Source organism: Coturnix japonica, chromosome 1 (assembly GCF_001577835.2).
Source record: "Coturnix japonica isolate 7356 chromosome 1, Coturnix japonica 2.1, whole genome shotgun sequence".
NCBI lineage: Eukaryota > Metazoa > Chordata > Aves > Galliformes > Phasianidae > Coturnix > Coturnix japonica.
The window spans coordinates 39,112,464-39,137,827 of NC_029516.1; the positions used below are offsets into that span (position 1 = coordinate 39,112,464).

A 25,364-nucleotide genomic window follows, 5' to 3' on the forward strand; every position below is an offset into this window, starting at 1 on the left:
ATGCACTCAGCATAACTTCTATTTTTGTTTATTTATTCATTTATTTATTTTTGCAGTGCATGCAGCAGCAAACAGAACATTTGCAACAAATCCTACTTAAATGTATTACAAAAATTAAGGAAAAAAATAAAAACTGTTTGGTAGAACAAAACAATAATATAGCGCAAAAAGGGTTTTAAGATTAAAGACTAAAAAACTGTAAAGAAGACAGAAGACATTTATTTAAAAGCATCACTATATATGTGACAATATAGAAAGAGTGTTTGAATGAAACTGTGTCCCAAATTTCTCTGGTTATTTAGTTACTGACATTGCCACTTTCTGAACCTGAGCTTCTTCCCATTGGCTAGTGCATATTTGCTGTGCTTTAATGGCATTTCCACAACTTTAAACTAGAATGGTACTCTGGAGGATATTGCAAAGTAAAATTAAAAAGATATAGGCTGTTTAAGAAAGGGAAAATTTTCCACTGTCACCATAGTTCGATTCCTTTCCAGAAAAAAATATTAAAATACTGAAGATGAAGAAATTTTTTTTCAAATTCCTACAATTATTAACATTTTAAGTTACAGTAGGAATCTTTCTACATTCTTGTTTTTAAAATGTATAATTGCAATACATATGACAAGGGAAATAATCATCCTTTAACTGTAACATATTAAGCCATAGGACTAGCTACAAAATGTTATCAACACCACTGTTTCCAGTGGCAGTTTTACTAGCGTTAACATAAAGTTGTTGTACATACCAGGCTATCCATCTTCGGGACATATTTAAGGGTTATCAGATAATCATTTGGGAGATTTCCAACCTACAATAAATAGATAACAAAAACATTATTACTCACTACACAAATCAAGATATTTTATGTCACTATGTTCAACAAAATATATCAAGTATCAAATGAAGATTTTAGGCAACCTAAATGCAAGCTGCAAAAGCCTGCATACTTATTCTCCAGTGGAACTGCTACTGACTCTTATTTGCTCAGAAGTGAAGTATCTTTCCACCTTTCCCTAATGCTTCCAGACTTGATCCAGTCATGTCTAACACTACCACCTCTCAGCAGAATTAAAGTCAGTGATGTGGTGAGAAGAAACAATGGTCTGAGGTTATTCATTACAGCAGAAATTCCACTGCATTTCCATTTTTCAATGGCAAGACTTGAACTGTTTGGAGAATTTACGTGACAATTTGTACTTAACCTAAACCTCCCAAAACAAGCGTACCCAGTAGTCTCTGACTAAGCCTTTTCTTGTCAAATAACTTAGAACTTGAACAAGCATTTAAACTTAAGAAATACCTGCCTGCCTTGTGCTCACTGTTGCACCTGGTCAAAAAAAAACCAAACCAAAAACATTTAAACGTGGCTTTAACTTTGAAGCTGAATTTCCTACTAACAATGAGCAATATAATCATGTCATAGCAATGTCCTAGGGCAATGGAGGGCTTCCACACACATAAACTGAGCACAGCTCTGCAGTTGTGGGTAAGCATCTGGCATGCTGAAGCAAGGTTATGAGTGGAGGAATGGGTCTTACTGAGCTATACAACTGACTCTTCTACAGACAGAATCTAACTCTACATTGAAAAATGCTTGATCATCTGGGGAATGTGTTGACTGAGGAGATAAAGCAAGGGAGATGCTGCCATAATCCACGGCCTCTGGAAGGAGCTTTTCCAAAAGGTCCACCAGTACTTCAATACTTAGTGATAGAGCAAATCTATTTCCATTTTTGTTAGAGAAATTCAATAGATATTTTTCATCATTATTTGATATCCATTCAGACAAAAGATGACAAGCACATACATAGTTTACTTCTTGAAGTAAAATCTACACTTCATTCAACAGAGCATTCCTACTTCTTTGGGTTAAAGATTATTTTCCTCATAGCTGTTTTGAATCTGCTGCTATAGCAACAATCAAAGTGACTTCTGTGTAGCTTTTAGGTAATATTTTGTTTGGCACAACAGAATGTTATATTTGTTAATTAAAAATAAGTTTCAATTAAAAATTGAAACAACAGTTTAAAAATTTCCAGGTTTTTGGATGAATTTATTCAGCAGTCACTAGCAAATTCCAATCTTTTTTTTTATTATTTTCAACATGCATTGAAACATGGACCCTCTGTTCAATGACCTCTACCTTCTTCCTACAGCAATAAAAAACAAGTTTTCTACAGATGATCCTCATTAATTCCATTCTTTAGGATAACTTCTTTTTAAATTATTATTATTATTTAAAATTTTATAACCTTGCTTTCATAAAGCAGAAGCAAAATTGCCTCTAAAATCTCTGTCAATTTCTATTTACCTGGGGTTTTGGGTAATTGATTCAAGATACAAAAAAAAAAAAAAAATTGTGAAAATTATCACAATGCATTTACTGCTTCTTTAGAGCTTCTTGAAATTGACTGATCTATTCTAAATCCTCATCCACTTTTAAAATAATCTTTTCTTGCTCTAAAACCACTCTGAGATTGTAACACATTAATAGATAATACAGTTTCTATGCAACTTCCTTTGCGTGCCTAGAGAAGTAGGATTAGAAGCACTTCAAGCAGCAAAGATATTGAAGATGTTACTGCATGTGCAAAGTTTCCTCTACTCACTCTAGTGGGATTCAGCACTTAGCAATGTCAGCAAAAGTACCATTCTTGAAGAAAGGTCACTGGAAGATTAAATTTGTTCCAAATCAATGAACACTACAAGAACTGATATGCATTATGTATACAATCTACTTTACTGGCATCAGAGTCTGTCAAGCACTTTTCGTACACATTTAAAAAAGGTAACAGCCCAAGAGGTCTTACAGCTCCCCCAACATAAATAGAGAATACAGCTCAGTCTTGAAGAGATACTCCTTGACAGACTTTGAATCAGAAAATATATTTTAGAATGAACTTACTAATAAAAATGAAGATCAGTGAGGGGGGGAAGTTGTCAAATGCCCTGCCTCAAGACAAAAAAACTTATTAAAGTTTTATTGATTAAACTCCACATTCCAGATGCCCCGCTGAAGTTAAAAGTTGGAGCTCATTCAAACTGAGAGAATTCTATTTATGTCCAAGCTTGGCCTACCAATTTACTCACAGAAAATATTGTAGAGATCCTGATGCAGGAGTGAGAACATGCTTGTACCAACACTGTACATTTCATATTGTCTTGCTTTGCTGACATGAGTCACATTTTGTTGAAGAACAACTGCCAACAGTACAGCCCAGAACCAATTACTTGCTTTTTAACTGTTGAATTTTCTTCATGCAGTAATTAAAGTGGAAGCTAGAAGAAGGGACAAGCCTGGCTGCACTGAGTTTCCTACCTGTGCAAAATTGCAGAAAGTTCTCTGCACACCAGCTCTGAGAGAGGTTTCTGACAAGAAGATGGTTATGAGCTTAGAAAAGGGTAATATTTTTGTTAATTATAGAGAACATCTAGTGATAATCTTGGAAAGTAATGTGTACAACTAAAATAACCCTGCTTTGCAATTAAAATGCCACAAAAAAAGTTCTCTGATTTAGTGGGTGGCTGTGGTTGTAGAAATCCTACCAGGCACTGAGGGAAAAAAACAAAACTCTTTCACAACATGAAGAACAGGGAATCTGGATTTTTGTCTTCAAGTTCATATAACAGCAATATTAACTGCTACGTTCCCATTTGTAACAAAATCCCAGATGAGGAAATGTATGTTTGAATGACATGCAGAAGTTTGAATAATTAACACAGCACTGTTAACACTGCATAACCAAAATGCACTTTTTGAAATATGATCATGATAGCATAAATGGGAGATAAAAGATTATATTGTGAAAATGGTTTAGGTTTCGTAAACTACTCTGCTGGTGTAACAACAGAACAGAGGAGAGATGACCTACATCTGAAGTCAAGGGTTTTGATTTGAGGGCTACAGCCCTTGGAATTTCTCTTTATATGGTTGTTTTGAAAATTTTAAGGAAACAAGCATACATATAAATATTTTTTATGCACAAATCAAAGATAAAGTCATTAAAGTAAATATTACCATTTGATAATGATTCCTTTTTTATTCAGAGGCATACAATGGAAAAAACATACTTTTCATTTGGCTAGCATTTCTACCTCTCATTTTTCTCTTCCTCATTCCCTTTTGCTTCTCTTAAATACCTCTGCAACTCCATTCTTTGTGTCCTCAGCTTTTCTTTTTCTGCCCAGTCTTGCACTTTCTATCATCCCTGCAATCCACTCTAATTCATCCGCTAATGAAGCAGTTAATGAATTTTTTATCATTGGGCTTAAGACAGCATGTTAACAATTACCGTTCACACTTTCTACAGTCATAGTGGCAGATTATCTGCAGAAAAACAACATTGGATCATTTTCTTATAACCCTTTCACTCAGTACAGTTTTATTCATTTAAAAAGAAGCTTATGACAAAGTCCAAACTTACAGAAAAGATGCAATGTAAAATCAAGTTGTTTGAAATGACTTATCAAAAAGTCTGGTTGATACATGTTGACTATTGTTTAGGCTTCAAAAATTCAAAACTAATAAGTGCTTTAGGAAAGTGGATCATTTATACTTTGTTTACGTCACTGATTTATGTTATTTGTTTAATAGATATCTTAAACTTTGTTAATGAAGGAACACAAAATTCATAGGTTCATTGTATACATGCTGCATAGCTCAATTAAAATTTTACTTATATTTAGTCTTGATATTCATGTTTATTGAGAATATATTATACACTGAGCAGCTTCTTAATTCTTGTGCAAAAGCACAATTACAGCAACACAGTGCCTTAGCTTTCTGTTGACTTACTATGCTGAAAAGAACAATGGGGACAAGTTTTACTGACAGATGCTGCAATTATCATTTCATAATAGAGAACATTTATTCATCAAGTATTGTGTTTTCCTTCAGACACCTTCATTAAAAGAAAAGATGCAGGAGTTAAAGTGATTACTGGTAAAGAAGGAATACTCTCTACATACCTTCATTCTCTATAGGTATGTAACTCTGCTCTTTTAAAGTTCCCCCTACTTAATAAATAAATGCATGAATTAAAAGAGTGCTGAATTATTCTTTGCTTCTTAAAACAGTTTTTACTAGGGAAACATTTTTCATTCTACAAAATTACATTATAAAGATTTTAATAGATATAACCTTACAGAAAATATTACAAATTATTTTTGTCTGTTTGATCTTAAGCTAGTTACAGCTCAGAAGCCTTGATTTTATTGAAGCTCTTTCTTTTTTATTCTAGTTTTTGCTAAGAGTCCAGTATGATGCTAGTGAAAATTCATTTTAACACTTCTGGAAACAAGTTACATACATCTGTCCACAGATTATTTTTCAACATAAAGTTGATTAGGCTAATGACCCACATTTTCAGATACTGCACTATTCTTCACTAGCATAAGTTCAGCAGACTAACCTGACCTATTTTCAAAGCAAGTGTTGACTGAAGCATATTTCTCTCATGTTCTGAAAATGCAGAATATTAACTGAACACATCTACAGCTGTGCTCAAGGGATTTCTATCATTCTACAGACCTATGTGTCTAGTTTTGCAGAACCAGTTCTTTTGTTACCTTAATCACTACTATACATTTATATTATGCTTATATCCCTTCAGGATCAAACCACCTTCTGTTGGACTCCGTATGCTCTTTCAAGGAGTCAAGCCCAGCCCAAAAGTAGACAGTAATTATAGCAAAAATCTGAGAAGCAAATAAATAGCTTGGATCAAGCTGCAGGCAGTACAGTTTTGTAGGGAACTGTGGCACCATTTTGCTAATTATAGGGAAAATGCAGAAGTAGTACAGAACAGAGAAGGAAGATGAAAAAAGGACATGGATTTATGCTGCAAATAGTCTTAGTATGAGATATGAAGAGGATGAGAATCTACCAAGAGCTCATCAAGGAGTACCCTTCCTGTAGCCTCGAACAGCTTAACAGAAAGCAAGCAAATATTGAGGAGATGCTACAACAAGAGGGCAAAGCCAGATGTATTAGAACTTCAAAAGCTGATTTAATAGAGCTTTTGAAGACCAAATTAAGAAGCTTGCCATTGTAATCAAACAACAGAGGAACAGCTTTAAGGAAGTAAGTAGAAGATATGTGGTAAAAGCAGTAAAATGAACAGACAGAAGGAAGAAATTAGAGGCTGAAGTCCAAAAAGACTTTTCAGTAGATTGTATTTTAATTCACAAATGGTCTTAAGGATAGGTTTATTTGTATGGATAGAGAGCTACAAAAACATTTGTTCCTACTAGGACAGGAAAAAAACAATGAAGGTATTAAGAGTGGACTTAATAAGAGTTTGTGAAATGACAAGAACTAAAACAGACACCTTTATCGCAGACCTGAGTTCCTGGAGAGATCCTGTATCATTCCTAAACAATGAGGAGAAAAGGCCCAGGAAAAGATAACATTCTGGGGAAATGAAGAGCTTTTAACACTGCTGAGTGGAGTATTCATGCTATATTGAATCTAAGTTGATTTTTGAGTATTTGTGATGAGACAGGAGAAAGGTCAATATCCTAAGGTAAAAGATGAGACTTGTGTATTGCTTCTGAACAGTAAATTACACAAATACTGGACTAGACAAATGACTGTAAACAAGAGAGTCTAAAGAACGTGTTGGTGCGGCCAAGAATAAAGCCTTTAGAAATGCCTGCCATATCGCTCACAGCAAATGTGATAAAGATCTACTAAAAGCCTTTGTATAACAATATCACAATAACTAAGGGTAATGACTGTACGTATACCATTAACTCCTGTGAAATCCCCAGCTCACTCTGGGAAATCCTACAGTTTGTTCTCAATGTGGAATGGGAAGAAATCTGTGTAAGACACTGGCACAGACTTTTTGGATCACTGAAGAAATAAGAACCAGAAAGACCAATAAAGAATAAAGACAACTGTCATGGTTTTATGATCATTGGTATTCTACATCATCACATCAAGTAGTGTACTGGGGCATTAACACTTTAATTCCCAGTACACTACATGATGTGATGATGTGGAATACCGATGATCATAAAACCATGATGACAACCATGGTGGTTATTCCTGATTTTGAAGATCTAAATCTTCAGAATAACATTTCTCAATTCAATATATATATATATATTTTCAAAACACAGAAGTGGCACAAAATATTTATAGTTATTTACAAGAGTCATAAGCTCTGCCAAACCTAAATTCTTCAGCAATCATAAATTTGAAATCACAGATTCCATATTGTATACACTAAGGATATATTTCATATAGCATATGAAAGACATAAATGTAAACCAAATAGTCCTTAGAATCATGTTTAAAAAAATATTGCTATCCATCCATTCTGGAAGCAATATTTTATCTTAATTAATCCAAATAGACATATAGTAAAAATAAATAAATAAATAAATAAATAAATAAATTTAAAGAATGCTCAAAAGTTACTGTTGTCTATGGGTGGTCTTGTCCAAGTATTAGAAGAAACTATAGGCTCTTACTTGTACTGAATGTAAGCATCACTGTTGAGAAAGCCAAGCCAGTACCTCAGCTAGAAAATTTTAAAAGTAATTCAGGAACTCCACCACAGCATATACACAGTGGCTTATGTAGATATTTTCCAGACACTAATGGAAGTGGAAGGTGGTGAGATGAGGGAAAAATATCACTTAGGAATTCAGGTGGGAATTGTTGCTTTCAGTGATGAAACTTGCATGATACAGCAATGATTTTATAACAGAAATTTCAAAGGAAATTTGTACCAAATATAGTTTTAACAGCCTTAATAATAGGAATAACAGTGTGCTTTTTAGCCAAATAATGTGGCTAGTCAGCATTCTCTGCTACTTTCTGCTTTCTGTTATGAAACTGTCATGTAATGGTATTTTGTTTTAAAAGTATTTTATGTATTCTTTTAACCTGTTTATATATATTCCTTTCTTTTTATTTTCTCTCAGTGTCACCTTGTCATGGTATAGCACTTCCAAAAGAAATGCTCGCATCATTATTTTAATTAAAATCAAGAGTTCTTCTAATCAGTTTAAGATACTGAAGTTATTTCAACATTATTCTTTCAATTCAGGGTTCATAGAAATGATTTCTAAATGAAAAATCTGTGCTAAAATTAACATACACAGACAAAACAGAAGTTCCTCAGGAAAGACATTCTCAAATGCACAGTTCAAAACAAAGAAAACCCAGGTGTCTTCTTTTCAACCTTGGCATTCTCTGCATCTGTCTGCTAATTCTCCCAACCAAAACACCTTTGAACCTGTTAGTTAAGTTTCACCCAAGTTTTGCATTCAGTGGGGAAGATCTGGAAGTTATACTAGTCAGGAGGACAATTCAGCATCCTCACCGTGGAGAGGCAGAGGAGTTCAGTCCTATCATATTCTGCTCAGTCTTGGCAGCAGCAAAAGAGCAGTGTGACCTGGGCAGTAATCGGGAGTTTTCTTCCAGGACATGCAGTGCACATGCACCAAAACTAGGTGTACTCCTTCCTAGCCCAAGTAAAAGGGGATTTGATATAAATCTGGCAGCAGCACAGTACACTGCTCAGGGAGCCAACATGCCCAGGGGTTATGTGACAGCTAGCAACAAAGATGCATGTGAAGAGGGGTGAGGGGACAAGGAGGAGGGTTGGATATGAAAACAGAGCGTTGCACAGATATGTGCAAGAACTGCAGCTGCTGGATAAGATTGGAGGAATATAATAAAGAAAACCATAGTCAAAACAAAAAATAACTTGATTTTTATGGTATTAGGATTTTGATATACTTTACCTCAAAAGGCAAGTGTGATTGCTCAAGCTGCATTCAATTTTTTTTTCTTCTGTCTGTATTTTTACATTCTTCTAGTTTAAATTGCTCTAAAGGGAAAGTTAAAGCATGTGTTCTGGAGATACATAATTGACAGAGTTATTGCCAATCATGTCCCAGACAGTTTCACCAGCACTCAGAGGAGTTTTGCTGTTCTGTAGTGCTTTCAACAGTTTTGAATCAAAGCTTAATGTTCTTTCAAGAGATGAATTATTATTTTGAATAAACATGCCAATACTTCAGACTTATGCCTAAAGGAACTAATGTGAAACACTAAACATTTGACAAGGGCTGTAGAAGACCCCTAGAGACTTGCACTATGAGCCAAGGCACATAACAACACCCAAAGAAAACAAATTAGGAGCACTACACTCGAAACAAATGCAAGAGACGCTAAATTCAGTGTCTGATAACATGAACTCCGGTCTTGCAACTGTTTCTCCACAACAAAGACTTAATTTTCAGCTGAAGACAATATGTAAATGCAACTATTCTTTTTAAGTGTTCATTGCATATTATTTCTTAAAATCTTTTGAGTTAGATCCTGCAGTACTTTAAGTCAGCATAATCCGTGCCTACAGTGGAGCTAAACACAACTGACTTCACACAAAAAGAAGCAGTTTTTCTGGAGAATGCATTGTTTAACTAAGTTACGTTCAAAATGTACTTAAATTAGTCTGATTCTCACAAGAAGCTGACAGTACTTTAGATTCTAGGTATGAAAAAGTAGAGACAGAAATACAGGATATTCTGTGCAGCCCATTTACCCCTAAGAATGCAAGAGCTGTTCAATCATTATGGCCAGATTGCCAAAAAATACCTAATATCATAATATTTTTTATATATGACACAATTTTTCATGAACCTAAGGTAAAGACTTCTGGTTTAGTTTAATTTGCCACCAATCTTCTTCTCACATATCAGCAACATAAAGATAGTAATCTTTCATCTGCATAGGAAACCATTTGTTCCCATGGATGTTTAAGAAATCAAGACTTTTGCCAGTTTTTATGTAAGTTTGGAGACTAAACAACACACATGCCTATCTACTTCAACTTGGTCAATGAACTCTTGAAACTATTCTCCATTCTCTGCAACGAAGTTTTTTATTTTGATAAATTGACAGTTGTTAATGGATACGCGTATTTTTAAGTATTCCTGTGATTCTAATCAAGATTTGTTAACTTTCCTTAACAACCTAAGCACCAGTATCCCATGATTATTGTATAACTTGAAGAATAACTTAAAATAACTGTTACTTACCAATTTTGCAATATCATTTACGTCATCTGTCACTGGATTCCCGCAGGAATTCTGGGTTTTGACAAGAGGATTAAGTAAGAGTAGTTGAAGACAAAAGCAAGTGATAATCCAAGTCTGTATTCAATAAAAAGAAACAAATTTTTAAAAAATTGAACAATCTCCAAACATGAAATAAAAAACAGTAATAATTATTTTAGTATATGAAGTCTAAATGCAACAATACTTATCAGCTTTCATAAGCATGTACTTATAGTACTATAGTATGGCAAGACTCCACGCAAATGCACTTAATTGATCAATTCTGGAATAAGTGCCTTTAGAGTAATAATGGAAAACCTGACATTGAGCCATCAGATTGCTTGCAGGGAATCCTTCTGGACTTACCTAGGTAAGCTTCTACAAGGTCAATAGATTTCAAAGAAGAGTTAAACTTTCCTATGTTCTTCATCATCAGAATAAATATATCTAAATGTTCGTCTTTCACCTGATTAGATATGAAATAAACGTATGCCTCTAATGTGATAGTGGATGATAAGGAAAAAATTGATAACAGATAAAAGGTCAAAGTCAGTAATCACAGCCATTACATTTGCATACATAAATTGTATGCAAAACCACAGCTGAACTCCAAGATCTCAAGCAGCAAAATGATAGGTGACATGCCCTCGCCTATCGGGAACAGCAGCCTGGCTTTGGTGCTACCTTCCCTCCCTAAATCCTATTAGGAAGAGTAATGCAATACTCACAGGCTTGTGAGATTCAGCTAGAATGCAAGCTAACTAGAAATATCTGTGATGCACCTGGGTATCTCCTTGGCTACATCTCTTGAACTTCCCTGCCTTCTGCTGTTCCTTTTGCTTTGCTGGTTTTCCACAGAGCCCTGTGCCAAGTTTAAGCTGTAGATCTTTATTTCCAGAATGTTAAAGCATTTAAGTTATGGATAATCAAAAGTTGCCTCGGGCTATGAAGCTGCTTGTGCCAGCTGACTGAAACTGTCAGCAAGAAGTGATGATGGTGTACATTTACTGCAAGCAGAGAATTTGCCTGTGCAGGCTCTCAGGCCTCCACAAGGGCAAGACTGGGACCAGTATTTGCTTCTGCATGAACCGTGATACGACTCAGGTCCATCTTCCCTCTGGGTCAGGCAGAAGACCCACTTCTATCAGCCTGGCCTTCACATGGTACCTTACTCTTCAGTTTAAAACCAGAGCAAATAAACAGCATGGTTGAAGCTTTCTAGGAAAGCAAAGAGAGAAAATTAGACTTAAAGATCAAGCATCATTAGAGTAACCTGGAGGGACTGAGGAAGCTTGAAGATTATGATCACCTCAGAGCTGTTAAATGATAAGGAAATCTCTCTTCCCTCTCTTAGATCTTAAATATATCTCAAGTAAAACCGATCATTTGTTTCATTAGATTACATCTTCCTGACTTGTTTAGGCAAAACTTCCGTGTGGGCTGCTGCTGGTAAAAATGGTTGGTCCTCCCACCTTCTTCTCTCCCATCACTGGCAAGATGGTTACACCAGTCCTATCAAGGGAGTCAGCTGTTGTCTCTGTTCTCCTGCACTAACCTGCAGGTAGGGCAACTTCTGATTCAGTCAGCTCTAAAGCCATGGGACTGCTACTACCCATGTAGAGAAACAGCAGAAATGCTGGTTATATTGGCACAAATAACACTACAAGAATATATTAGAAGTCATGTGAAATTAGATACTTAATACTCTTGCAAAACCACTATATAATATATGCTTTGCAGTTATACACATATAAACTATCCAAGCTCTCAGGAGATGCTATGAAGCAGTCACAGACTCTATGTCTGTTCCTGGCTTTCTGATGAAAGGGTAGTGAGACCTGAAATATTGGTGCCTGGTTCTGCTGATTTTCCTCCTTTTGAGTAATCTGGCCAAGCGCACTTTGTAACTGTTTCATGTTTTGCATCTAGCAGTGATAGGCAGTCTCTGAAAAGACCTTGGAGATCTTGCAAAATTACTCTGTAAGAGCGTGAATCTCAGCAAGACAAACTCTTAAGTGGTCAAGGAAACATTTTCTATTCACAGAAACCACAGAATCAGAGAAAAAAACTGAAGGTGACCTCAGCTAAGAAACTACTTTCCCACTGCAATTTTTGAAACAAAACTGTTATGAGAAAGACAAAAATTCAGGACAGCTAGCTCCAAAAATGGACTGTCTATATACCATTTTAATGTAAAAAAATATATTCTTTTATCTTCAGAATTAAATAGTCACCACCAACAACACTTGCTGAGTATCAGGAAAATTTCTCTTATATAGTGTTGGAAGATAAAGTTCATACCAAAAATCACTGATTTCTTTATTTTCTTCCTCAAAACTAAGTAGCAAAAAGAATTTGGAATTTGTTCTATGACTTGCATCAGTGTCAAAAGACAGAATTTGATGTAACAATTTAAAAATCAGAAAAGAACGAAATTCATTCAATGGCGTTTTTAATATTTATTTTATTTTGCCAGTTCTACCAAGTAACATGAAAACAAGCAGAGCACATTCTAAATAAAATCAGAGCTCTGATGTATCTGGTCAGTTTTCATACTTTTTGATCAAAAAGGACAGCCTGTACATGAAATTTAAAATCAGTACAAATTTTATAATTATGCAAAACAATAAGAATACAACACATTTTGGCTTATGTAAGCAAAATGAATTAAAAACATAGTTATTTTTGTAATTGCTCTTAGAAACAAATGCTTTGCAAATTTAGAGATGATTTGAGGCTTTTCTTGTTTGTTTGCCCTATGTCATCCAACAGCAACAGAAAATCTGATAAATACTCCTAGTTTCAACACATCTATTATCCAAAATCTTTTCATTATTTGCACTTAGTAGAAAATATTTATATTATACATGCCTGTAGGCATACTGTGTGTAAGGGCTGTATAGATCAAAGAGCTAGATTGTGCAGATCAAAGAGCAAGGCCATTTTTGCGTTATTTACTAATGACCAAACCTGCTGTTTGTGCAAAACTTGAATAGACTGAATTAAATCAAGGACAGAATAAAAGGGAAGCTCAAACAGCTTCATAAACAGAGATTCCAGTTTTACACTTTACTAAGCATAAATGAGAGTTACCCACACAGCAGTCATAACATTTCCATATAAAATTGCTTCCAAGCTAAAATGGAACTTTCAAAGCTGGCCACAGAATTTACGCACACAGCATCTACTAAAATTAAGATGAAGATATATAGTAAGCAGGAGGCATCTGTACACTAAAGGGCTTTGCTCTATTTTAGGCTCAAAAATGAGTTTTTCCAATTGTTTTCATGTTCTGAAATCTCTTAAATAAGCTAAATATTTAAGTTGCCTTTAGAAAACGGAAAAATAATGATTAGACCAGTGAGAATAATTCAAATGAAACACTTATCTTACACACTTTTGATCATTCTGCAAATGATTTTTATTATTTCTTATATGCCACAATCCATAACTCAATTTAAAGCATTTTAGAGACCTAGATTGCAGTCTAGAGTGTTGAAGCTTTTAGTTGTAAATCAATAATATTTCCTTTTTGGTTGTTCAGTGATACTGTAATTCACTTCTGAGCATTGACAAAGGCTGAAGAATGAGTTCTCTTGTAGCTTTTCACAATATGTTATCAAAGATACTCAATTACTCTGATTAATGGTCAGCAGACTCCTGAAGTGGAAAAGCAGCAAGAGGAAAGCCCTATTATTAAATAAGCAAAGCACTGGAAAGTCTGGATATTTCCAAATATCTAGTTCATACTGAAAATAATTATAACAGATAAGAAATCATCAAACATGAATAGAAATAACTAAAAGCAAAAATAATTGAGCACAAGAGAGAATAACTGTGTGGATGAACAGATTCTTCATTATACATTTTTTTCATTAAGATCAAGTTAGCCATGGAACTTTTCACTCAGTTTCTTGAGCAAACCATCCAATTAACCACAAAGAAGACACAGCTGCAGCAGAGGTATCTGATGGTGTGGAACAAAATTCACTCTAAGCCAAGCTTTCTAAAATTTCTTTTTATTTCTAGGGTAGAATATCTCTCATTACCTCCTCATACAGTGTTTGCATGCCATTTTGCTGCTTGTGAACCTCTGCTACAGACATATTGGTTTGTAAGTCATGAACTAAATAACTAACTTAATGTTCATATTTACATCTTAACAAGTTTTTGTAATAATGTCCAAAGAGAAAATGAAAATAGAGTGTCCAGAATCATGAGTAAAATAATTACTTCACATGTCTGATGATCTACTTAGTTATTTCTAAGACATAAAAATAGGAAAAAAATGTCTTTAAACAATTACGAATTTTGAGTCAGTATGAAAACACAGGGAAGTGAATGAAGAGCATTTGTATAATCCCACTTCCCATTTCCATAGTATTCAGTGGTATCTCCACCCATGCAAATGGTAGCACTAAGTAAATCACTTTAAGTGGGTGTGCTAAAAGTTGTTGCTAGGTGTTGCTCAAGGCTCAAAACAATTCATAAGGGGTGAAAAAAATGTCATCTACCCAGGAACGCCTAGTTCTGAAAGCAGTTAAGTATTTTGGGAAGAACCTTTGAAGTGAAAGCTTCCTATGATGAGTTTTCAGATTTCCAGAAATCAGCTTCAGTGTAATTAGAAGGACCACTGCACGAAGTCCATGCACCAAGTCCACCATGCAACCACCACTGTCCTTCAGAAGACTGAATATTATAGCCTACAGATTAGAGTGGTAACTAGTGAGTGACAGATGTAGGTTAAATTTCCACCAGACAGGGTAATTCCAACTCACGGGAGCTGTGATCTGTTCCTATGGTACCTACCTCCTAATTACTACAGGAGGTACTTTCCCACCTGTGATATCTTTGTTGTTAGATGGACCAATATTTCTGACATTTACTATTCAGAAGATTTATACATTTATACTAGCAAGCCATTACTCTGAGGGAAAAAAAAAAGACGTTCGGCACGCAGGCATCAGAACGTTTATGTGTATCCTTGTCTGGCACATGCTCCTCCATCTGGGTACCCTGACTTCTGGGAAGCTCTGCAGTCAATATGTGAGTTTTCTTGAACAACCTTTTGGCAGTCCATTGAACAAAATGGAGCCTTTCTCCAGCCAAGTGAGTCACCCTGCTGGGGTGAGACAACTACAGTTCTCTGGATCACACACTAAATGCTTTGTTATTATTACAAAAAGCAGATACATACTTTTCTAGTAACTGATATTAATCTTCATTGTTTCAACAATGATGTAGTAGGGAGAATGATGACAAAAGTAAACAAAATTCATCAGGGAACATCAATGCAACTTACTTTTATTCTGATTTAAACAGCAGCTTGTGAAGGACAGTTACTTTTGCAGAGTAAGCTGTGGAGCATTTTAGATGTGAAATATTTGAATATGTATTCAGTTACATACAAAATACAGAATACTTTTCTACAGAATTTTGACTAATGTCTAAAATGTGCAATATAAATGTATTTCAGTGTAAATATGAAGGAAAATAATGATTCGGTGTTACAAAAGTAAGCAAGCACTGGTGCCCTCTACACTCAGATGAGCTGAACGGGTCACATGCTCTCACAGTTATTTCATCTGTCCAGCATCCTGTATTTGAATTTCCACAGCTTTTAAAACCATTAAGCTCTTTCCCTAACCTTTGCAGGACTGTTGGCTTTCCAGTGGGTGACTTCTGGAAATGGCAACTGACAAAACTGGTATCTCTGGTCCATGTTGTGGCAGAAAACCAAGGTGGCATTGCTGGACTCTACTAGTCACATGCAAAAAGAAAATGCCATTTTCTGTATCCAGATGCTTACAAATCTCGTTCCTTTCTAATAACTTAGAAAGTTATTGTTAGTGAATTAGAAATCACTAATCAGGTCAAGGGACAAAACTAGTTGTAAACCTCCTAAATGCTAGCATAGGATTACTTTTTGTTCATTATATACTATCTTCATCCAGGAAGATAAAGTTTTCCCAAGTTCTGCACTTTCTGCACATCTTTTTTCCTGAGATAGACATATTTAAGTTATGCTGTCTTACTCCTCTGAGAAAATGATGAATGATGTAGACTTGATTTCCTGCAACCTCAGGCCTATTGCTATCATCCTCTATCCTTTCCATCTCTCCTTGACAGATGCAGAAGCAGCAGGCTACTCCAGTCAATATGCTGTTGTTGCACTTAGTAAGGCACTGTCCTGCTGTGCTTTGGTTTGTGTGTTTCAACTAGAGCTGAGATGGACATTATAAGCAAAAAGTGAAGATTGTTACAGAGTTTCCACTGAAAATCAGTTTAATCCAAGTATTTTGTAATTACATTTGTCAGACTATTAGATAGTGTTTCTAATGTGTGAACTATTTGTTTCCTATCCCTCTGAGGATACCAATGTAAAATATTTCACTGTTCCAAAAATGTTGGCTTTAACTCTTAAAAAGGTATTATCTGTTCCATAACAAATTTTGTCCACTCTTTAATCTCACTTAACAATCAGGGACTCAGGCAGTTCCCTTGTATCCTAAATCTGTCCTGGATGACAGCCACTTTCTTTAGTTCCCAAACACTAGGAAGTGAATTTACCAAGAGACAGGTAATGATAAATGGATTTTGCCTTTGAAGCTTATGTTAACAGTGTCCATATAAAGATTTACTGATTTTCTCCCATCAGATGGCATTCTAGTTCTGCTAAGTACCAGAAGTTCTGCAGACAAGAAAGCTTAAAAGGGAAGAAAGGGTTTAATAAATAAAATAAAATAATAATAACAATAAAAAATAATATTTTTTAAGAATTCTTCCTTTTTAAGTCAAAATCAGTAAATAAGAGGAGTCCATGGGTCCCACACACAGCACAGAAGACCATATTAGGCCTCAAGTACCAGAGAGAAATTTTCCTTTCTTTCTCATGAATTTCCATTACATTCATCACTGATCAGCCTTGAAATCTGAAATTTTTCTGTCCCACTGAAGTGTGATAAAACCCAATATTTATTTATTATATTAAAGAAGAAAGACACCAAGATGCAAAATACTTGCAGAATCCAACAAGAAATAACAGAAGACTCAACAAAACCTCCCACAAACTTAAAATAGGAAGTTGGTTTAAAAATAAAATATATATATATATATATATATATTTTTTTTTAATTTATTCCTTGGAAAAATTATGAAAGAGTTTTCCAGCACAAATCCGCAGGTATTATTAAGTGACGTACAAGGAAAGCAAAGTGAAATACAAGCTTTTCTTGACATGGAGGACAAGATGCACACAGGGGTGAATTGTAAGACTTTCTAGAGGAATTAAAAGTCATTCTCCTAATTAAAATACTTAAAGATTGTTTTTAAAATCTATTAAAAAAAATAATAAATCCACTGTCTTGAATATTCTATGGCATTATAATGAAAATATATACAGGACAATCCATTTTAACCTTAGACATTCAAGCTCCAGCAAAGCAAGTGAAAGAAGAGCTGTTGCAGGCATTTTCTACAGGATCTTTAATTCTTACTCTCTGCTACAAAGTGCAATGAATTTGGATCAGCATAACTACTACAGGAGTAGTGAGTGGTTCAAGAACAGTAAGGTAGTAGTAAACAAGTACAGAGAAAGTGTTAATGATTTTGAAACATGGCATAAAATGAAACTCATGTACATAATTAAAATGTCTCTGTCCTCCCTAATGGCTAATTAGTTATATCAGATAAAAAAGATTACAAGTATTTTGTGCACACAAACTGTCAGAAACTGAAGTGAACTACAAATTTGAAGGGTATGAACTTGTGAAAAGTGAAAATTGGGAACAAAAAAAAAATTCTTACACAAACTTAAATAGTTTAATAGAAATGTAATAGAAATAATTATAGTTCAACAGAGACAGAAAGTTAGATGTCAATACAGTTAAGATTGTGTGTTTGATCTACCTACCTTAATTGTACTACTTCCTTAAAATTACAAGCCTAAATGTGATTAAAGAACACTGTTTGGGTCAGTGAAAGCTGTTTGCATAAATTATATGGTTTTTATCACAGGACTGAGTTCCAGCAGCTTATCTCAGTCCCTGTAACTTTGTGAAGATCTTGTGACCAACTTCAGGCAGATCCGTTCAGTTTGCAGTCCACCCAGTTAGCCCAAGCATATCATAATAGGTTACCTGTATTCTAAGATACAGGGAAAGATCTAGACAGTCCTTCTCAACAGGTAATAATAATAATAATAATAATAATAATAATAATAATAATAATAATAATAATAATAATAATAATAGCACTCCTGGAGTGCAATAGCCCCAGGGCAGTTGTCAGCTATCAAAGCACCTGTGTGCCTCAGGTAACTCCTGGGGTAGGCACTACTCTAGTAGAATGCTGTGATGCCTCATTCATTTGATATCACAAACAGCTGACGTTTGTAATCAAATCAGGGAAGGGACCCTGACACAAGGGTCATCAAGTCCAGATCCGGGCTCCACACAGGACCACTGAAAATTCTCTTTTCCAACTCTAGCAAGCTTGGTGCATTGCAGAGCTCATCCCATTGCCTGAAGGACCCTTCCCTTACTTCCAACCTGAATGTTCCTTGAAATGGCTCCATGCTGTTCCCTCAAATCCTTTCACTGTCACCAGAGAGCAGAGCTTAATGCTGTCCCTCTCCTCCCCTCATGAGGAAATATATGCTGCCTTGGGACCTCCCATCACTCTCATTTCTCTGAGCTGAACAAATGAAGGGATGATAACCACTGTTCACACATTCTGCCCTCTAGACCCTTCACGATCTTTATAATCCTCCTTTAGACACTAATATTTTTCTGACCTTCTTATGTTGTGGTGCCCAATACTTGACACAGAGCTCAAGATGAAGATATGGCAGCAAAGAGCAGAGCAGGACAGTTCTTTCTGGATAATATCAAATAGAAAGTGTGGAGAAGTGGGAATGGAAGCAATTATAAAACTATTTTTGTCTGAATTTGTTCCAGATCTTCACTATTCTGGTGACTCTTGTACTGTCCAGTTAGCACGTACCAATGGCAGTTTGTATCAGTATGTTCTCACAGCAACACTGCTGCTTTGCTTACACAGTTATACCTGTATCTATTTGATTTGTTCCCTTGATCTATTTCTTCTGATCAACATTCTCTGAGTCCCTATTCTGCCTAACTTCAAAAAACCAGACTCTTGGAAAACAAACATGTGACTCACTTCATCGTACCTTCTCCAAGATCACAAAATGTATTGATTTATTCTGTATAATGCCTTAGTTTCATGGGCTCTTCTCTACAGCAGATGTGAATAGCAAATTATTCTACCTCTCACAGAGCATCATTGCTACAATTGCACTACCCAGCCAGGTGATTACTTATGAAGAAGATCTAACAACTTAAAATCAACACTTTATGTCATGTAACTTTTAAATGGGATTTTTCCTTGTTAGTCAGAGCAGTTTCTTCTATTGATAACAGCAGCTGACATAAAATGTATTCCTAATTTACTCATACAAAAGCTAGTTTCTTTGGATATATTCCAAGGCAATAGCCCCTGCAACAATTTAAAAAGGCCTGGAAAAGGCCTGTGCACTAGAATTGAGTGTTCATTTTGAACTTAGTTAAAGACTTAGTTGCTAACTTTAAATTACTATGTAATACATTTCTCCCATGGAAAATGTTGTTGAAGAAGCTAAACTTGCATTTAGAAGATATTTAGTTAAAATAAATAAATAAATAAATAAATCATACATTTGGGCAAACCTGTGGTGAAATGTTCCAACAGCAATTACAACAAATCCGGATCTTTGGGGGAATATTTTTCCCACCTTTTGTTGCTGTTTTTGTTTCTTTGTTTGTTTGTTTTCTTCCATCATAATCAGTGATACTTAAGCATTTGAACGTATGTAAGTAATGAAAACTGAAACTCTTTCAGAATTCAAAATATACTTTAACAAGTAGTACCCTAAACCTACATGATTACTTTGGAGCATGTAACAAGGCTGAAAAGTATTCTTGCAACATTCTACTGCAGGATGAAGGAGTATCATTACAAATCTCAGCTGTAGGAACTGGGCTCAGGTCATGTTCTTCTGCAGTGAAACTTTAGTTTCTACTCTACTTTATTATTATTATTTTCTAATTATTTTTAATCAATAAATTTACCATAATGCCCATTCATGATGTACCTATATGGTTCATAATTTAGAAAAGCAGTTTTATGGATTTTATAGTCTTTTACAATCTTGAGTGGTTGTAAAATTGATGCTACATTACATCAAAAAAAGACATAGCATGCTACAAATGTGAATAACAAGAGGACAATTTAATGTAGTAATGTATATTAGATATTACTTGAGTTTTAAAACTAATAAATAACTCTTTCCACTTCATGTTCTGTTTGCAACAAACCACCTGTTGTTAGAAAATGAAGTAGGCCCGTGGCCCCAAAATCAGCCACTGCAGACTTTTAAACAGAAATCTATAGCAATTTTATAATTTTTTTAGTTATTGTGGGTTTTGTTTTTGTTTTTGTTTTACAAAAACTCCAGGAGGTTTCCAGAAGATAATGTTTCAGAAAGAAAAATTAAAAGCCCCTGCAGGCAAGACATTTAAAAGCCAGTATGCTAAAAATCAACAAATGTGAAAAATGGAAGCAGCATCATTTAGCTTTGCTGCTAAATTTCTAAAACTATCAGAAGAGGCAGTAAAAACCCTGCGGACTTTAAACATGTTGAATTTATTTGTCATGACAAAAATCCTATTGTTGTTTCTCCATTTACGTAGTGTTTCTTGATGTGGTAGTTAGCAAAACAGAAGATCTGTCATGATACCACCCAGGGAAATGTCTAAGTTTAAACTTTATCATTCAAAAACTTGGAACATATGATTCCACATTTGTCAAAATTCATCAAATGAACTTTCAGTGAGCCCATCAGAAATGACACTGCCAGGCTTATGCTCTCCCTGGACCTATTTAAATCTATTCATTTTCAAGTTTCTAGTAGATCTTGGTTTTGTGCTTCTTCCTATCACTGAACCTGACAAACTAAGCTGTATTCATTAGGAATGTTCCGAGAAACGTTTAAGAGATTCATGCAAATTTATCTCAGCTGTTTCCAAAAAAAACTGAGCAAAACAAAACCAGAAAGTCATCTTCTTGCTGGAAAAAAAGAAAAAAAAAGAAAAAAAAAAGGAAAAAAAAAGAAAAAAAAGAAGAGAAGAAAGACAAAAGGAGAAGAGAAGAGAGAGAAGAGGAAGAAAAGCAAGAGAAGAGAAGAGAGAGAAGAGAATGAGAAGAGAAGAGAAGAGAAGAGAAGAGAAGAGGAACGGAGATAGAGAAGAGAAGAATAATGAGAAAGGAGAAAGAAGAGAAGAGAAGAGAAGAGAGAGAAGAGAAGAAAGAGAGAGAAGAGAAGAGAAGAGAAGAGAAGAGAAGCAGAAGAGAGAGAAAGAGAGAGAGAAGAAAAGAAAATAAACTTTTTAAACTTCAGATCTTGAATTCAACTCAAATTTCTCTTACTCATGAATGCTACTAGCAAATCATTCTACTTTGAAAACAAACAAACAAACAATTAAGTTCTTACACAGCTTTTTAATACCTGTGTAACTTTAATCAGGTGCTTTTCTATGCATAATCAAAACCATACTGAAAGATCTAGCGTTAAGGTAGTGATCTATGAACGAATAGCACAAACTTACATTTATACTGCTATTAGAATACAAGGAAATTAAGTACCTATTTTTCGGGAAAAGAATATTTACCTAAAGTACTACACCAATGGATGAGGTTAATCTCAAATGCCTTGAAGTTACAGCTTCTGTGACTGTAGACAACTGACACATCAAATTAGAAACTAATCTTCAAAACATTTAAGTATGCTTGTAAGACAATTTAAGTACTGGGAAGGCAATAAGCCATTTACCTCAGCAAGCTGGAATTACAAATACATTATGCCCTGTCTTAAAGCCATTAACTTGGACATTAGTAAGATCAATTGCTTTTTTTTCTTTTTTTTTTTTTTTCTTTTTTCAATCTAAATTGAAAACACTTCCATATGTCAAAAATATCTAAGCAATTATTTCTCCAACTGCACATTTTCTTATCACATAAAATGATCATCAATTCCTTTCTCAAGGTTTATTAAAATGTATTGTGACACTGTTAATTTTAAAAGTTTTCTTACATTACTTCCATGAGACATATTTGTTTTACAGAAAGCAAATTTCCCAAATGACCCTCTTAGGAATTCAAAGCACTATATAAAGTCACTTCAGAACTTCAGAATGTAAATTGAAAATGGCAAAAAGTAAGGGGATGGGACTGATCTTTTTTTTTTTTTTTTTTTCCCTGTAATGTGAGGAGCCAATGTCTGCAGCACTGAATCAAAAACTCAAGTATATTTTCATTTCCTCTTCATTATGAATTAGTGGAGGAAATACTTTGTAATATTTCCCACTGATTTAAGTGTTTCTCCTAATTATTATGAAATATTGTACATTCCTGTATTTATCAGGGATGTTCAGTGGAAACTCAGTAGCTAGATCAATGCAACATGTCAGCATTGCATTAAATTTTGTGAGTTCTAACCATTCATAGTCACACACTGAAAGAAAATCTTTCAGTATAAATGTCTCAGTTGTCATTACTTCAGTAATTGGAGTTCATTTACAATATATTTCAAAGGGTTTCCTTTTCCCAAAACTACAGACTGAATTGTTACAGATGGTAATTTTGGCAGATGGTTTTATATGAAACTGAGTTTAAAATTAGGCCAAAACTGACTTGTACAATTGAAGGAGGGAAGATTTGGAAACTAAGAGGTGTCAGATTTGTGCACAATCAGTCTTGCAGTCACAGTTACAGAATATATTGCATGTATGAGAAATATCGCCCTAATTGCATGAATTAGAATATACAAAGCTTTCATAGTCACAGTGTAAACTAATGTAACCACATCTTTTAACCTACTTAAGTGTATAAAATTTTTAATTCAGTGGGAGATAATGAGATGGTTTGAAGCAATATTACAGCTCTGCCCTGTTGCTGTAAGAGAGCTGTAAGCATTTCCTTTTCTGTAGCTTCCCTTGCTCTGACATTCATCCGACCCTTCACCATGTCCGTAAATTCAGAATCAGTGACCGGCCAGTTCAGCTCAGAGACAGAAAACTAATCCCTGAGGAATGAGTGGAGGCATAAAAGATGTGCAAGGATGAGAAGTCTGGAACTACTCCTTTTGTTACTAGTGACCCTTTTGGGCTGACTTCTATCAAGCTGCACTTCAAGTTACATTACATCTGCCATCAAAAAGCTTTCCAGACAAGTGTGAAGGTAGCATAGCCTGTTATAGTATCTTCTGACTTCCCACTATATTAAGTATTTCTTTGCTTCTGCAATAATGAAAAGATCAGTTGCATTCAGTAATCACTGTCCACTACTTCTCGCATATTACTCTTTCTAGACATCTCTCTCAGTAGTTATTTGCCCTCAGCTTTCTGTTCCCCTCCTCATATATATTGTTTCCATATAATATTTTTGTCCGTTTTAGGACTACCATTTCAGTACTATTGGTTATTTATACAGTGCACAACCAGGGCTTTGTTTAAGGTGGCTGTCCCTCACTATCATAAAAATATTACGCTTATTTTTTTCTTTTTGCTTCCATTACATTCCAGTACCTTGGCTGATTTCTTCTACAACAGGTAAAATAAAGAGAATTTTCATCCTTTTTTTTTTTGTTGTTGTTGTTGTTGTTGTTGCTTTTCCCCCTGATCAAGTGTAACTACAGATACATTAGGAGAGAGCTTGCAAGTATTTTTTGCATCTAATGAAAACTACTATTATTAATGTACTTACAGTTATTTCAAAATATTCTTTCCAAAATGCATCCCCCTTACACTTCAACACAATGAACTCCACTTGCCATCATGCCATCTGTTCTTCTATCTTCTCTAAACCTTTTAAAAGTTCCTCAGAATCTCTTTCAATATCAATTAACCTGAGTAATTTATGTAGTCTGCACATGTTGTCATCAATCTGTGAACCCTTCTTCCAGACTGAACAATATGAGGCTGTTAACAATTAAAGAACATTAACTCTTAAATTTTTGCCCTGCATCAAATTAACAATACACCTTGGTTTATATCCCTGTATGATTTTTTCCTCAGTGTTATGATCAGAGAGACACAACGTAGGGATTGTTAGTTTTCTTCCTAAACCTTTTCTCGGAGAGAAAATCTAAGTAATTTGCTTCAGTACTTTCTCATTATTCGCCTATTTTGAAACACAATGAATCTTCGTACATTAAAATCAATTATTTTACAGGAGCTATGATTTTCTATTCTTTTTATTGAGCTCTTAATATAGAGTTCCTACCTTCCTACTATTGACTGATCTAAATACAAAGCTACTGACAACACAACAATAGAGTCAAGCTGTTAAGAAAAAAAATCTTTTTTAAGATCTGGACATATTCATTAACTCTGAGGAAATGAAAAATGAGAAAATGAGTTAAGAGTTTTTGTATATTTAAGAAAATTGAGAAACAAACAAACATCAACAACCAAAAAAAAAAACAAAAACACAAAAACCAGGATTACTTATTTGTACCAAGTTATGAACTTCTTGCCTTTACTGAAAAATTTACACAAATTGTAAGTTATAGCCTGACCCAAATCCTAGAGCCTTCCACACAAACTATAACTAATATTCAAGTATTCAAGTGGTTTGATGTGTTTGGGTTTTGTGTGTATGCATGTTTGGTTTTTTGGAGGTACTTCTTGGTTTTGTTTTGTGGAGTGAGGCAGGTGAAGAGACATTGGGGCAGCAATTATGTTGTACAGTCTAACTGCTAAATCCACAGTCTCCTATGTTTCCAGTCAGACCAGACACATTCCTCCGATATATATTTATATGCAGGTAGAACCTTTCCATTTAGAGCAAAGAGACACAATGAATATACCAAATAACTTCACTGTCACGGAATTATGTCTACAGAATTAATATAAATGCCATTCAGTGATTGCCATGATGTTTTTGTCTGAACCATGCTAACAAGAGAGAACTACAAATACCCAAGCAAAAGCCTGAAGATTCACTTGAAGCTTTCCTTAAATTACAAAACCTGTACAGTAAAACACACAAAATAAGAGTTTGAGTCAGTCAGTCTGTGGCTTGGTAGGGCTATGGCAATGCATATATACCTGGAGGAAAAATAATCTGAGAAAAAAAAAGAACTTGGTACTCATTATGTCTCTACAATTTTGGAGAAATATAAATGTCTACTAAACGTGTATGCTTCCAACATGCAATTAACGTTAATT

At 34.8% G+C, this 25,364-nt stretch overlaps 1 protein-coding gene across 2 annotated transcripts in view; it reads right to left on the reverse strand.

Annotated features, from left to right (window-relative positions):
- Positions 1–25,364, reverse strand: part of KITLG (KIT ligand) — a 57,490-nt gene that overhangs the window by 21,646 nt on the left and 10,480 nt on the right. For both annotated transcript variants that reach the window (XM_015857839.2, XM_015857837.2), the window contains exons 2-3: positions 10,063–10,176; positions 749–811 (exon numbers count right to left, since the gene is read on the reverse strand). In XM_015857839.2, the coding sequence (XP_015713325.1) occupies positions 749–811; positions 10,063–10,176 (177 nt within the window). The remainder of the gene's footprint in view (positions 1–748; positions 812–10,062; positions 10,177–25,364) is intronic.